At 44.3% G+C, this 13545-nt stretch overlaps 1 protein-coding gene across 1 annotated transcript in view; it reads right to left on the minus strand.

The window, feature by feature from the left end:
- The window catches only part of LOC128351275 (glutathione hydrolase-like YwrD proenzyme), a 55804-nt gene extending 53179 nt beyond the window's left edge, over positions 1-2625 (minus strand). The window contains exons 1-2 of the mRNA XM_053310664.1: positions 2529-2625; positions 323-476 (exon numbers count right to left, since the gene is read on the minus strand). Coding sequence (XP_053166639.1) covers positions 323-476; positions 2529-2625 — 251 coding nt within the window. The remainder of the gene's footprint in view (positions 1-322; positions 477-2528) is intronic.
- Between the last annotated feature and the right edge of the window lie 10920 nt (positions 2626-13545).

The raw sequence follows: 13545 nt of genomic DNA on the forward strand, positions 1-13545 counted from the left end.
GATTTCACTACCCTAAATAGTTTAGTGTCATGTGCAAATTCAGTATACTGCATGTCAGAAAAGGCAGTGACATATCGTCATTCCACAAACCTAGCTTCCATTTGCAGTTGAGTTCTCTTTGCCCTCTTATTTTATGGCCTGCTCACAGATCAGCAGCAACAACCACCACCACCACAGATCGAGAACGTAAAAACAGATTCAAAAACTTTAGCGCTGGTCTTGCAGTATCACCAGAGCTCTATGGATCCAACATACCTGTTAAACCAAAGAAGTACCTCTCTATCCCAGCACATAATTCCTGTACCTCTTCCTTGGAGCTTACCTTCCATTGAGGCCATGCACCTGCTTTGTGCTCGCATCGTAATAGAGGCAAAAGCAGTCTCCTCCTATGCCAGTGCTGCATGGTTCAGTGACATTTAAAGCAGCTGCTACAGACACAGCAGCATCTACAGCATTGCCACCACTCTTTAAAATATCTGCAACAGGGAAATTCGTTAGTAAGAACCCAACAGGAAGGGGATTCTAAACTCATAATAACTTGCAAAATAGGGTGATAATTATCAGTTCAACTAGTCACAGAACAAAGAACTTGGGAATGATTATTTTCTGTTAATGAACTGATCAGAGAGCAGTGTTGCATGTTATCCAGATGACAGCAAAGAGGAAGTGCAAGCCAACTGCTTTCCTACTTTCTGTAAAGCAGGTATACTATGCAGATGTGAACTTGCATGGGGGAACTGAACAAGATCTAGTGCAGTGAGCTTTACTATTTTTCAAGTGGGGGTCACTTTAGCCAAACAAAACAAAGCAAAAAACACACCCTTCAATGTGCAAGCCATTTCCCAGTGTGCCAACCACTGCAGAGTACAGGAGAAACTCTGTATTCGCGGGGGTTCCATTCTCTGCTGCTACCACAAATACAGAAAACACAAATAGAGGCGGTATTGGGATTGTGGGGGTTAGGTTCCCAGGGGTTGGGAAAATGTTCCAAAAAGCGGGGGAAATTGACCTAAAAATGGGGGGGGGACTACCATGATCTGCGGGTCCCCAGCAGCACAGCAATGCCCCCCAACAGTGATAGGCTGATAATTGTGGTTTTTGCCTTCCCCCGCCCCCTGCAAAAAGAGCCATATTGAGGCTCCTATAATCTCAAAATGGTGGCTGGAAATAAGCTTTGAGGTCATTTCCAACCACCCCAACCCACAGATATGTGAAAATTAATCCCTTAGTGGCCAATTTTTTTCACTTATACTAAGGTCAGATGCCAATTCCCTGACCGCAGATACGTGAAACCGCGGGAATGGAATCTACAATTAACAAGGTTCTCCTGTACTGTGCTATTCCCAGTGCTGCGAAGGCCCCTTAAGAAAGAAGAGCCTCCCTTAAGAGCTCTAGGATAAAAGCACTGAGTAAGGCTGCACTTCCCAGCATTCTGTGCATACTTTCCAAGATGGTGCAGAGGCTCAAGAGGGCTCTGTTTCCCTTAAGGGAGCCCAACTGGTGCTAGACAAAATGCAGCACTGCACAGTGATAACAATCACTTCTACATGGTGCCAGGGGCACTGTAAAGAGTATTCAGCTTTATCTGAAGCTGGATATACAATTGATACTTAATCAGGAGAACACACTTAGGATTGATTCGGGCTGCCACTGGCCCCCAGGCCTTACAATGAAGAACATGGACCTAGTGAATCTCCTACCTGGAAGTTCATTTCCAAAGATAATCAGTCATATACAACAAGAAATACAATTCACTTATACTTTTCTCCCAGGTCAATGCATGAAGCTGCCCAATATATCATCAAAGGGAAGAGTATTACACAAAAGCATTTGTTCCCTATTTGAAGTTGTATTTTCTGAACTTATAGCCTGGTACTATCTATAGGAACATAAGAAAGGAACATAGGAACCTGCCACATACTGAGTCAGACCATTGGTCTATCTAGCTCAGTATTGTCTTCACAGAGTGGAAGCAGCTTCTCCAAAATTGCAGGCAGGAATCTCTTTCAGCCCTATCTTGGAGAGACCAGGGAGGGAACTTGGAACCTTCTGCTCTTCCCAGAGTGGCTCCATCCCCTAAGGGGAATATCTTACAGTGCTCACACTTCTAGTCTCTCATTCATATGCTACCAGGGTGGACCCTGCTTAGCTAAGGGGACAAGTCAAGCTAAGAGGACAAATGTGTATGTGTGTGTCTTTAAAATAAAATAGTCATGCTTGCTACCACAAGACCAGCTCTCCTAGTGGAAGTTATCCACTTCTAGAGGCTAGTAGTCCTTCTATACACCAAAGGAAAATCATGAAACAATTTCTTAAAACTAGTTTACTTGAAGATTAGCTCTCTTGCCCACACTGCCTCAGAGGAGATGCTATGTTTAAAGTCCCCATAATAAAACTATGTTAAAGCTTGAAATGGATGGTTGCAGTGTGGAAAGATACTAAAAAGAACAGTAAAAACACACACCCTTCACACACACAAAAAGAACTTCAAAATCCCATCCATTAAAAGGAACAAATAAACCAATTACCAAGACCAATATTGGTCGCAAGAGGCTGGCTTGATGCAACACAACCACTACTGCAAACCACTGGGGATCTTCGAGAACAGAACTTAAGTTGTGACATCCTTTTCAGGACAATATAAAATCTGCAGACAAAGCAAAACATAATAGAAGGACCTGAACTGATGTAGAAAAACAAGTTTGAATCCCAAACTCGTGAAATGCAAATGACATAAAACATTAGAACATAATACAAATTCAAGTTGTATATTTTACATTTCAATATCTATATACTGAATTCTCTTAAGGCATACTGTGGCTAATCCTGTGTGTGGCAGCTCTCACGAGAGTTCACAAGCAGAAGCACTTGATTGGGCAGTGGGGATTCCATGTGTAGATAGGGAGGAGGAGCCTGAGATGGTTAAGGTCAGTTGGAATTAAACTGTTACTGGTCGGAAGATGTTCTTGATTGTAGGAATATATATATGGAAAGAGCCCCTTCAGGAAAAGAAGGCTGTCATTGTGTGAATTAGATGAGGAAACAAGAACTGTTAACTCAGGAAGGGAGAAAGAAAGAGAGAAAGAAGGAAGGGGAAGAAAGACAGTGGGGAAGAGCGAGTGAACTGTTAATTCAGGGAGAAAGAAAGAGAGAAAGAAGGGAGGGGAAGAAAGACCGTGGGGAAGAGCGAGTCGAAGAGAGAGAGAAAAGGAAGGGGAAGGGATGGGCCCAAGCCTGTCAATGGCCTGAGGGGAATGAGTGACCACGGTGGTGCCTATTGGCAGCAAGAGAGGGCCCAGTCAACCACTACTGCTGTTTGGGGCTACTGAGGCCATTGGCAGAGGAAGGGAGGCAAGCAGGCAAGGCCCGGGCCTGATTTGGGCTCCCAAATCCTCCTTAGTCTGTCCTGGGTGACAGTGGGGAAAGAAATATGTGGGAATATTTGCATAAATATACCTGTTTTATATCCTTACATTCTTGTGAGTTCAGTTACTGTTTGTGCTCTCAAGAACCCACATGTTAAAAATACTGTGTTTGTCATGGTGTGTGTAGGAGGAGGATCGGGGCGGGGGGCAGGCTCCAGAGGCCTTTAGGACCAGGCTCCAAAATTACCTATAATGGCACAGCAGGGAAATAATTTGCCTAGGGAACAAGAGGCTGTCCCCGCTGGTATGTTTCCCAGGCTATGGGAAACACCTATATCCAGCAGCAGCGATATAGGAAGATGCTGAAAGGCATCATCACATGTTGTGTGGGAGATGGCAGTGGTAAACCCCTCCTGTATTCTACCAAAGACAACCACAGGGCTGTGCGGGCACCAGGAGTCAACACTGACTTTACTTCTGGCAAAGAAGAACCACTTAGGGAATGCACTCCCTAGTGAAATAAGAGCCTCCCCATCTCTGACAGCTTTTAAAAAGTCTTTAAAGACACACCTGTTCACACAGGCTTTTAATTAATATTGTTTTAATGCTGTTTTAAAATATATTGTTTAAAAAAAATTAAATTGTGGTGTTTTAAACTTTTTGTTTTTGTTTTAACGAATGTTTTGCTTTCTGTTTTTATTTTGTTGTAAACCGCCCAGAGACGTACATTTTGGGCAGTATAAAAATAACATTTTCTCTGGGGAAAGAAGAAACTGGAGTAAATGGAGAACAGCATCATTCTCTGCTACAGAAACACCCAGCGGGTTTGGGCTGCAAGGCTTTGGTTTCACTTCCGAGTACTAGTCTCAAGCCCTTCAGCAACCTCAGCTACTTTTGGGGCTACAAGCTGCGTTTCCTTCATACCCACAAACAGAAGCGAGGGAGAAACGAGGCTAAAGCCATTCAAAACATTCTCTCCTTTCCAAAGGTAATCCGGGGCTGAAGAAGAAAGAGGCAGTTATCTCCTCTAAGGGCTACGTGTGCATCGGAGTAGAGAAACAGTTTCCAATGCAGCAGAGTCCAGCAAAGGCTTTTCTATGATATCGAGCTGGGCACCGGAGGAGGACAGGCAAGCCGGCGCCACGCCAAGGCGTGGCTCAAGATTCGCTAAAGCATCCCCACGCTGGAGCCACTTTGAGCTCTCTCCGGAGTTGAGTTCAAAGGTTTGCCCTGCCTCCTCTTTCTACCCCCACCGCTTGCTAGCAACCCGTCAGCCTCTCGTAGCACAACTGCTTTCCTTCCCCGGGGGCAGCCCAAACTAAGAAAGGAAAAGCCTAGGACACCCCCATTAATACAATGGAGCAGAGCGAGAAAGAGAGCGCGTTCTCGGGGACGCCCCTCCTACCTCTCGCGTGGGCAGGCGGCGACGGCGATTTGCTGCTTCGCGGCAGGATAGGGAGGGGTAGCCCGCTCGCAGTACAGGGTTAGGGGAAGAGCGGGTTCCTTTCGCGTGACCCCGGAGCTTGTGACGCGGTATCATCAAGGTCTAGGGGCTCCTCCTGTCCTAAGTCCTGCAGCGTAAATGGAGCTTTGTGTCCAGGAGTAAATGAACGGAGGCAGTCGTGATGCGTGTCTAGTATGACGTTCCTTCCTTCAGCCGCGCAGAGGCCAAAGTTCTGAATATAACCCTACAGGACTTTTTGTTTCTACATTTCTATAGTGGGCAGGTGTAATAAATCATCTGTGCCGACTCTTTTATTTCTCTGGTCTTGCGGCTCCTAGGGTAGGAACAGACGGAGCTGCAGAATCGGGCCTCTGGTTCATCTAGCTCAGTATTGTCTACACAGGCTGGCAGTGGCTTTTCCAAGACTACAGGCAGGGGTCTGTCTGTCTCTCTCTCTCTGTTTGATCTTATTTATTTACGTTTATCTTCCACTCTTCCTCTGCGGTGGTGCAACGAGGAAGCAGCTTGCCTAGAGAGCAAGAGGCTTTTAGTTCAAATCCGTTCCGGTGTGCTTCCTACACTGTGCCTAGTAAATACATTTGTAGTCACATTGGGTAGCAGCAATATAGGGAGGTGTTGAAAGGCATCTTCAGACTGTGAGGAAGAAGGCACTGGTAAACCACTCCTGTATTCTACCAAGAAAAAAGACTTGATGGCACAACCTTTCCTTCCTCCAAGAGCCCAGAGTGGTATACATGGTTATGTTTATCCTCCCAACAACCCTGTGAAGTAGGTTAGGCTGAGAGATATGTGACTGGCCCAGAGTCACCCAGCAAGTATCATGGCTGAATGGGGATTTGAACTCAGGTCTCTTGGGTTCTAGTCCAACACTCTAACCACGCTGCAGGCAAGGGCAACTGCAGGCAAGGGCAGGGACACTCCTGCTCTTGTCCAGTGACTTGCGGGGGACAGGAAGGAGCACAAAAAGCCATCTGGAAATATGTCCCTGAGGAGAAGGGGAGGGCATCAGAAATTTCCCTTTCCCCAGTGCAGTTAGTTGGGAAGTCATGTTAGGCTGCCAGTATAAGAAACATGGACCTAAGTGGCACAGAAGGCATGAAGGTTAGAGGGAAAGAGTGGTAGAGGAGCTTCTACTGAGCCAAAGAGAATTCAAGGACAAGTAGGATCGGTGGGGAGGACCCTCAAATGGGAACCAAGAAAGAGGCCCCATTGATAACATTACAAGTGGTGTCCCTTGGCTGCCACCATCCCATCACTGCTCCCGGTAGATCTGCCCCTGCGGTTAGGACAGACCGCATGGTTTAGTGCCACACTAGCAAGGTCTGTATGTTGCTGGCATGGCAGGTAGGCATTAAATCTGCAATCAGTATGGAGCTGGGAGTTGCAGGTGTTATCACAAGGATGGGGGTACTGGAGTTACTGTAAGTACGGGGATGTATGGAGTCCTTTGAGCACCCTGGAGGAAAATCAGGAATAAAATGTGATAAATAAATCACATGATGTTTATTTTGGTAAATAATCACATGATAAATCACATGAAATCTGAAAAACAAATCACATGATATACGGTGACAGATAGTGTCACCATAACACTATTGTTTTTGTATAAAAAGAGAATAGTCAAAGAGCTTGGTGAAAATGTTATGTGTTTGTATTTGAAATAACAGCTCAAATGTAGCTTGCAAGTGTCCAGTAGATTGCAGAAGCAGATCATATATCAGATAACCTTTTGGGAGTCCCCATGATCTCATCTATGAATCATTGATTTGTAAAGGTATGCTGCTTGTATTTAACTTCCAGTGACAAAAATCCTTTACTGTGCCAGTACAAACATATTTGCTAATCTGCTTTCCGCAGCAGGCAGGCAATGTCTCCTTGGGCTTTGTTGGGCTGAGGCCATTTACCTCAGAAAACAGCCCTACTCTCAGGATCAATCAAACATAATAACATGGGAAGCAACAGACTACAAGAAAAAGAGGGATTCCCTGAGCTCAGTGTTGGTGCACTGCCTGAACAATATATATTCTTGGAGTTGGTCCAAGATACACTCAAACTTTGGTTTTGCGGCGGGGGGGGGGGGCTATTCATATAGCTGCACTTTGCAAGTTGCAATTTTTCATGGTACAGAGGGTGAGCTATGATCTTGCATAAGTTTGCAGCTTCTGCATTACATTATTCACATCAGAGGCTCATAGACAAGACATCACTGCCATGCCTTTTTGATACCTCCTATTACAAGTCAAGCAAAAGGTTGAGGAAGATTGCTATTATTGCTAAAAATTGCTTTTGAGGAAAACTGCTATTGATTTATTAAGACTATTCACACCTACTTCTGACTTACAGAGAATAAATGAAGAAAACCAGCACATCATTAAAGCTATTTGTTTGTTTGTTTATTTATTTATTTATTTGATATATACTTCCCGCTCTTCCTCCAAGGAGCCCAGAATGGTGTACATAGTTATGTTTATCCTCACAACAACCCTGTGAGGTAGGTTAGGCTGAGAGAAGTGACTGGCCCAGAGTCACCCAGTGAGTTTCATGGCTGAATGGGGATTTGAACTTGGGGTCTCCCTGGTCCTAGTCTAGCACTCTAACCACTACACCACACTGACGTACACACTGGCCTACACTGCACTATTGAACTTCATAGCCCCTGCAGAAAGATCTGCTGCCATTAGGAGATAAGGTGATAGACAAATAATAATATACTTAGCATTTGTATGGCGCTTTCGAATTTTCAAAGCCACTTCATATGGCTTTCTTGTAATCCTTGCAACAACCCTGTAAGGTAAGTGTATTATTATACTGTGGCTGCAGTACACAGAGGGAGTGGTTTGCCTCAGACCATCTAAGGAGTTCATTGCAAAGGTGACATTAAAACTGGGGTAGTCCTGATTCACAGCTCAATCTCTTGGCTACTATGCCTGATCAATAAATGGAGATGATGGGGAGAGGAGGCTTGCATCATGTGGTACGTGGATAACCGCCCACAGAATACACAGAGCAGCCGGGTAGATCTAGAATGCCCTTTGTGCACACTGATCGTTCTAAAGAGCTACTAATCAATAAGGTTGATTTTTGAGCTGTCTTAATGCATCCCATTGTTCACAAAACAGGCATGTAGAGCCTTAATTCTTCAGATATGACATGGATTGACTGAAAGGGAAGAAACATGCTTGAAACAAAAGTCATATTCTCATGTCCAGCTTCTTCAGTTCAAGAGGCTCTTCTAAGTTTTGTACTATTCACAGAGGATATGATATCAGGATAAACAAGAATGTGGACTCTAGGGATGTTCATGAACTGAGGTTCATCATGCACAGGTTCGTGCACAGACGACGAGGTCTGAACGGTTTTGGTTCCGCAGGGAGGGGAGCGGCGAGTGGGATCTTTTAAAAGGAAGAGAGCAGGTCCTTACCTGCTCTCCGCTGCCACATGCAACTTCCTGCTGCGATGGCGCTGCCCTCAAGAACCTGCATGTGGGTCAGTGCTGAACCTGTGCATGGACTTCTCAGGCTTTGAAATGAGTTTCCCACCTGCTAATGGGCAAAGAGGCACCTTTCAAAGTGGTGGTTTACTTTATATTTAGCAGGCGGAGAGTGACTGTCCCTATTCAACCCCAGCAGACATCCCTACATTGCTATGCTTGTTCTTCTGAGCTGCACAACACTGGGCAGGCTGAGCCAAAACCTTTTCCCCTCATGATGTCGTTTTTAATTTGCAGTGAGGTCTGTTTGGTTTTTTTTAAAGACGTGTGACCGCATTCAAGAATGTGACTTGCAGGGAGGTTTCTCTCTCTCTCTCTCTCTCTTTCTCTCTCTCACACACACACACACACAGCATTCGAAAATGTTCACAAAACATGCCTGCCTGCAGTTGGGAATGGTATAACCCATTCTACCAACTGCCATCACTGAACTTTACCATCTCATAGTTGGGGAAAGTATGAGCCTGTCAGTGACACCCTGTTTCAAGTGGGGGCTTAAATATGCATAAAAAACCCTATATGAATAGGGTCTGCCATATTTCCCCTTCCATTTCCTAAGAATATTCTGCATATGCATTCCCATTACATGTGCAGATCATTTCTTAACACTCAAGAGGTTAGCCCTCTTTTGTGTAAAGTTCACTTGTGTGGAGCACCTGGAATCCTCATATACGTTTGGATTGTGATTCACAGTGGACACTATTTCTAGGAAGGATTCCTAGAGGAAATCCAAATTTTAAAATATTTACATTTGATCCAGTCAATGTGTTATAACAACAACAACAAATATTTATATATTGTTTTTCAACAAATGTTTCCAAAGCGGTTTACATAAAGAAATAATAAACAAACAAACAATTAAGATGGATCCCTGTTCCCAAAGGGCTCACAGTCAAAAAAGAAACCATGAGATAGACACCAGCAGCAGTCACTGGAGGTACTGTGCTGGGGGTTATAAAGTCTGTGGTCATTCTTGTCTGCCTCTTCTGGGACTATAGACTGACACCATTTCACTCCTCACTTGAGTGATGCAATGCTTCCTAATAAACAATCAAGTCAAACCAATGAGGATGAAGAGGCTCATCATTGTTAAATGCAGAGAAATACCATGGACTTGTATACAGTCATTGCAGATTCACTTATGTGTAGGTTGAATCATGAGGTAAACTCTCTAAAAGCAAAATTAATGAAAAGTTGCCTAATGACTTGGTGAAATTTTTGATTGAAAAATGTTATCAGACACTGAGCCAATGGGAATGCATAGAAAGTTCACTCAATATTTATTTAAACTTTACGCAACAGCTTTCTTTGGATTTCACTGTCACTGTATAGAGTGCTTTCTGGACTCATCAGGAGGCCTTTCTGGCTTATGTGTGCATATCTTGATCAGGACATATATACTTCATACACTGGGCATTCTCTCCCATGAACTTTATATACTCTTCATATTGTGTCACTGTAAATTATTATGCAACAGGGGCTAAGTTATCTAACAAGGGCTTTGTTATCTATATTGCACACATACAGTGCCGTTAAAGAAATGTACTCACAATGATATGGAAGAGATAAAAACTAGTAAAGATTTAAGCAAAATGTTACCTCCCAATAATTGTGCTGTGAATTTAAAAACAGCTTGCACATTCCCTTCAGCAGAGCCGCACAACTTCAGCCCTCCGGTAGTACTACCAATCCCAGCTACAGTAGGCAATGAGGATTATGGGAGTTGTAGTTCAACAGCTGGAGGGCCAAAGTTATGCAGCCCTACCAAACAGTTTCTGCTGTTTGTGAGCAATATTGCTAGCTGAATACCTAAAGGAAAACCCTAACTATAGGTGATGTTTTGTTCTTTCCCCATGGCAGCTGAGAACAGAGTTGAAAAGTGAGAGGTTCTGAAAATTCTCAGGTTAGCCTGGAGACAGATTCTGATTGAACTGGGGGGTACATTTCAGAAAGCTGACAATGGTATGGAACAGGCATTGTTCCTTACGGTGTGCTCATCTATATCCAGCCCTCATTGTTGGTAAACAGGCTTGGCAGATGTTTGTAGACCTTTAACAACCTGTAAGGCCTTTTGACTAGAGGTGACAATGGGGGGAAAGAAATTAGTGTGCATTTATACTACAAGTTGTGATGCTCTAGCATGCCACCTTCAGCTCTCCTAAAAATTATCACAGGTCAACCTGAATATCATGGGGGAAATCTATCTGTCCATAAAAGAAGAGAAAGCTTGTAAAATGACAATGAGCATCAATTTGTAGAATGTTTTTGTTCATGTAGCTTAAGCTTGTAGATGTTATAAAAATGCATCTTATCAAACAGTACAGGAGGGCCAAAATCCAACAAAGCTAATTTCAGTGGCAGACATCAATGGGAGAAGCATTAGTGCTTCAGAAAAGTTCAACTAACTCAGCTTCACTGTTGGCTCAGCAATGGGGTCAAATCACGATGACCTTCCCTTCCCCAAGAAGCACTTGTGTGCCATCTGAAAATATGTCCATGAGGGTTGCACAGCCCTCAGGGACTTATTTTTGGGCTTCTGGGAGGAAGGATTGCACACCCAGGCCCAATAAAGACAAATGTAATTGGATGAACTAGGGCCACATTATTAATTAATGTTACAATAACCTGCAACGAGGAACAACAATTAGAGTGCAGGTACCCCCTCTATGGGTCAGGCTCATAAGGATGATCGCCAAAAACAGGGCAAAAGATTGGGTGTTAATTCAGCCCAGGCAAGGTCTGGACATCATAACAACCACAAGGTGTTAACCCCGCTGAGGGTAGGCCAACCAGCCTCACCCACCCAGGCCACAGAACTCTGAGTGGTGGGTACCAGCAGCCTCCAAGTAGGGGCAGATCCCAGCCAAGGGCCACAAAACCTGCAAGGGCTGTTCCTTGGCTTGCCTACTCACCTTAAAATGGTCCTCCAGTCGGACATCGATCAAGACAGCCTACACCAACCTGCACTCACCAACAAAGTGACCAAACATTCAAGAATGACAACCTTACAATTAACTTCAGAGAGAAGTAGGTGAAAAAAGGCCACACCAGAGCCAACAAGGTGTGACTCAAAAAATTCTTACTTAGTCCCAAAAGGCGACCAGACAACCTTCAATGAAATGGGATGGGATGGGATGGAGGGGTGCTTAGCCCAAAGCAACTGAGGGAGGATGGAATAAGAGCTGGCTGCTTATGCAGCCACTCCTATACTGCTATTGGATGACCCGAGACTTGTGACATAAGAGCCAAGGTGGTGGCCCCCGTGTCTGCCTTGAGGGCCAGGAGCACAACCCTACCCCCATAAAGCCATATATGGTGATGGGGAGCAGCAAGATCATTGAAATCCACACTGCAATGTTACTCTCTTCAGATACACTCTTCAGTGTCCCAGGCCCTGTTGTAGTGGGTAGTGCCTGGGCCCGTAGGAGGGCCTCCTCTGTGGCCACCCCTCTTCTTGGAACACTCTTTCCCCCCAGATTCGTTCAGCCCCCTCCCTGGATGCTTTTAAAGCCCTTCTTAAGACCCACCTGTTTCACCAGGCATTTGCCCTTTAATTTTATTATTATTATTTACATTAATTGGTATTGGTATTGGTATTGTTGTTGTTCACCACCTAGAGTCTTTTGAGGAGGTGGTACATAAGAGAATTTTTAATTAATAAATAGATTTTTGATGATATATGGAACTCAGAACTGTCAGGAGAGATCACAGAGTTCAATAGGGTTCAGCAGAGATTCAGCTGCGAGGAGAGTCACTAGTGTGCAAACGTTTAGCTACAAAGCTCACTAGATGGCCTTGGAAGGTTTTCCAGCCTATCTAATCTGCTTCTCTGTTCGCTATGCTCTTGGGCCTTCACCTCTTATGTAGAGCTTTGCACCAGGGTAGAGCTCAAAGCAGCAGATGAAACTGAGCTCAAAGCAGCAGAGAAAAAGAGCTCAAGATAGCTTACAGTAGGTATACAGAGCAATAAAAATGATGAGTTGTATCCTAACATTTTGCAGAGCGCTGCTCCTTCACTGGAAGCTCCAGAAAAAAGCTTGCATTTATGCAAAGAAAGGATCCTTGCATAAGTGCATCTCTGCTTCTGCTAGCAGAAGGAGCTTTTGACAAGGACGGAGCAGCACTGATCAAATGGTTAGGATACAGCCCTACTCTGCTGTGACCGCTAAGACAGATGTTATAATTAAAGCCATTGACTACTGTTTTGAAGGGCCCTGATGAGCCCAAGGGAAGGAGCCACTCTCCAAGAGTGGGCTACTTGGCAGCACCAGATGATGCAACTGTCATTCTGGGCTGGTGCTTCTCATCACACAGGACAGGATGGTGTGCTATTGTAATACAGATGAAAATCCCAAAGACAGCCTTAAAAAATGAGTGGTACCTTGGAAGATGCTGAAAGGCATAATCCAGGCATCCCCAAACTGCGGCCCTCCAGATGTTGCTGAACTACAACTCCCAGCATACCCAGCCACAAAAAATTGTGTCTAGGGATGCTGGGAGTTGTAGTTCAGCAACATCTGGAGGGCCGCAGTTTGAGGATGCCTGGCATAATCTCATACTGCACGGGAGGTGGCAATGGTGAACCTCTCCTGTATTCTATCAAAGACCACAGGGCTTTTAGTGGTTAACAACCGTGCAACCTGATCCTTTTCATCTTCACTTGGAAGCAAGTCTGCTTTGGAAGTAAATGTCCTAGAGCAGGGTTTCTTAACCTTGGGCCTCCAGATGTTGTTGAACTACAACTCCCATCATCCCCAGACATGGCCTTTGTGGCAGAGGATGATGGGAGTTGTAGTCCAACAACATCTGGGGGCCCAAGGCTAAGAAACCCTGTCCTAGAGTACAGCTCATATCTCTAGAAATATGGAATTCTAAGAAATGTATACAGACTCTCTGGCCTCCAATATAAAACAGCTATTGAACAGTGTAGTGATAATGGCCAATAAACCTTTGCTTGGGTTACACAGTTTCTATGGCTCATCTTAAAATAGTCATTATTTGATTTACAGCTTTTATCTTGCTCTGACTCTCAAGGTATTATAGATCAAGAAAATATTAGCGTGTTTCACTTGCACGTAATTACTGGAGAATTCCCTGTGAAATGACTGGGGTGATATGAAATCATTATGATTCAGTTTTATTTCACTACAGTTAAGAATTTGGAGTGGGGTGGTTCAGTGTAGTGGTTTAACAAGTACATTGCTTTAAAAAAAAACAACCAAAAA

The sequence above is a fragment of the Hemicordylus capensis genome, chromosome 3 (genome assembly GCF_027244095.1).
Source record: "Hemicordylus capensis ecotype Gifberg chromosome 3, rHemCap1.1.pri, whole genome shotgun sequence".
NCBI lineage: Eukaryota > Metazoa > Chordata > Lepidosauria > Squamata > Cordylidae > Hemicordylus > Hemicordylus capensis.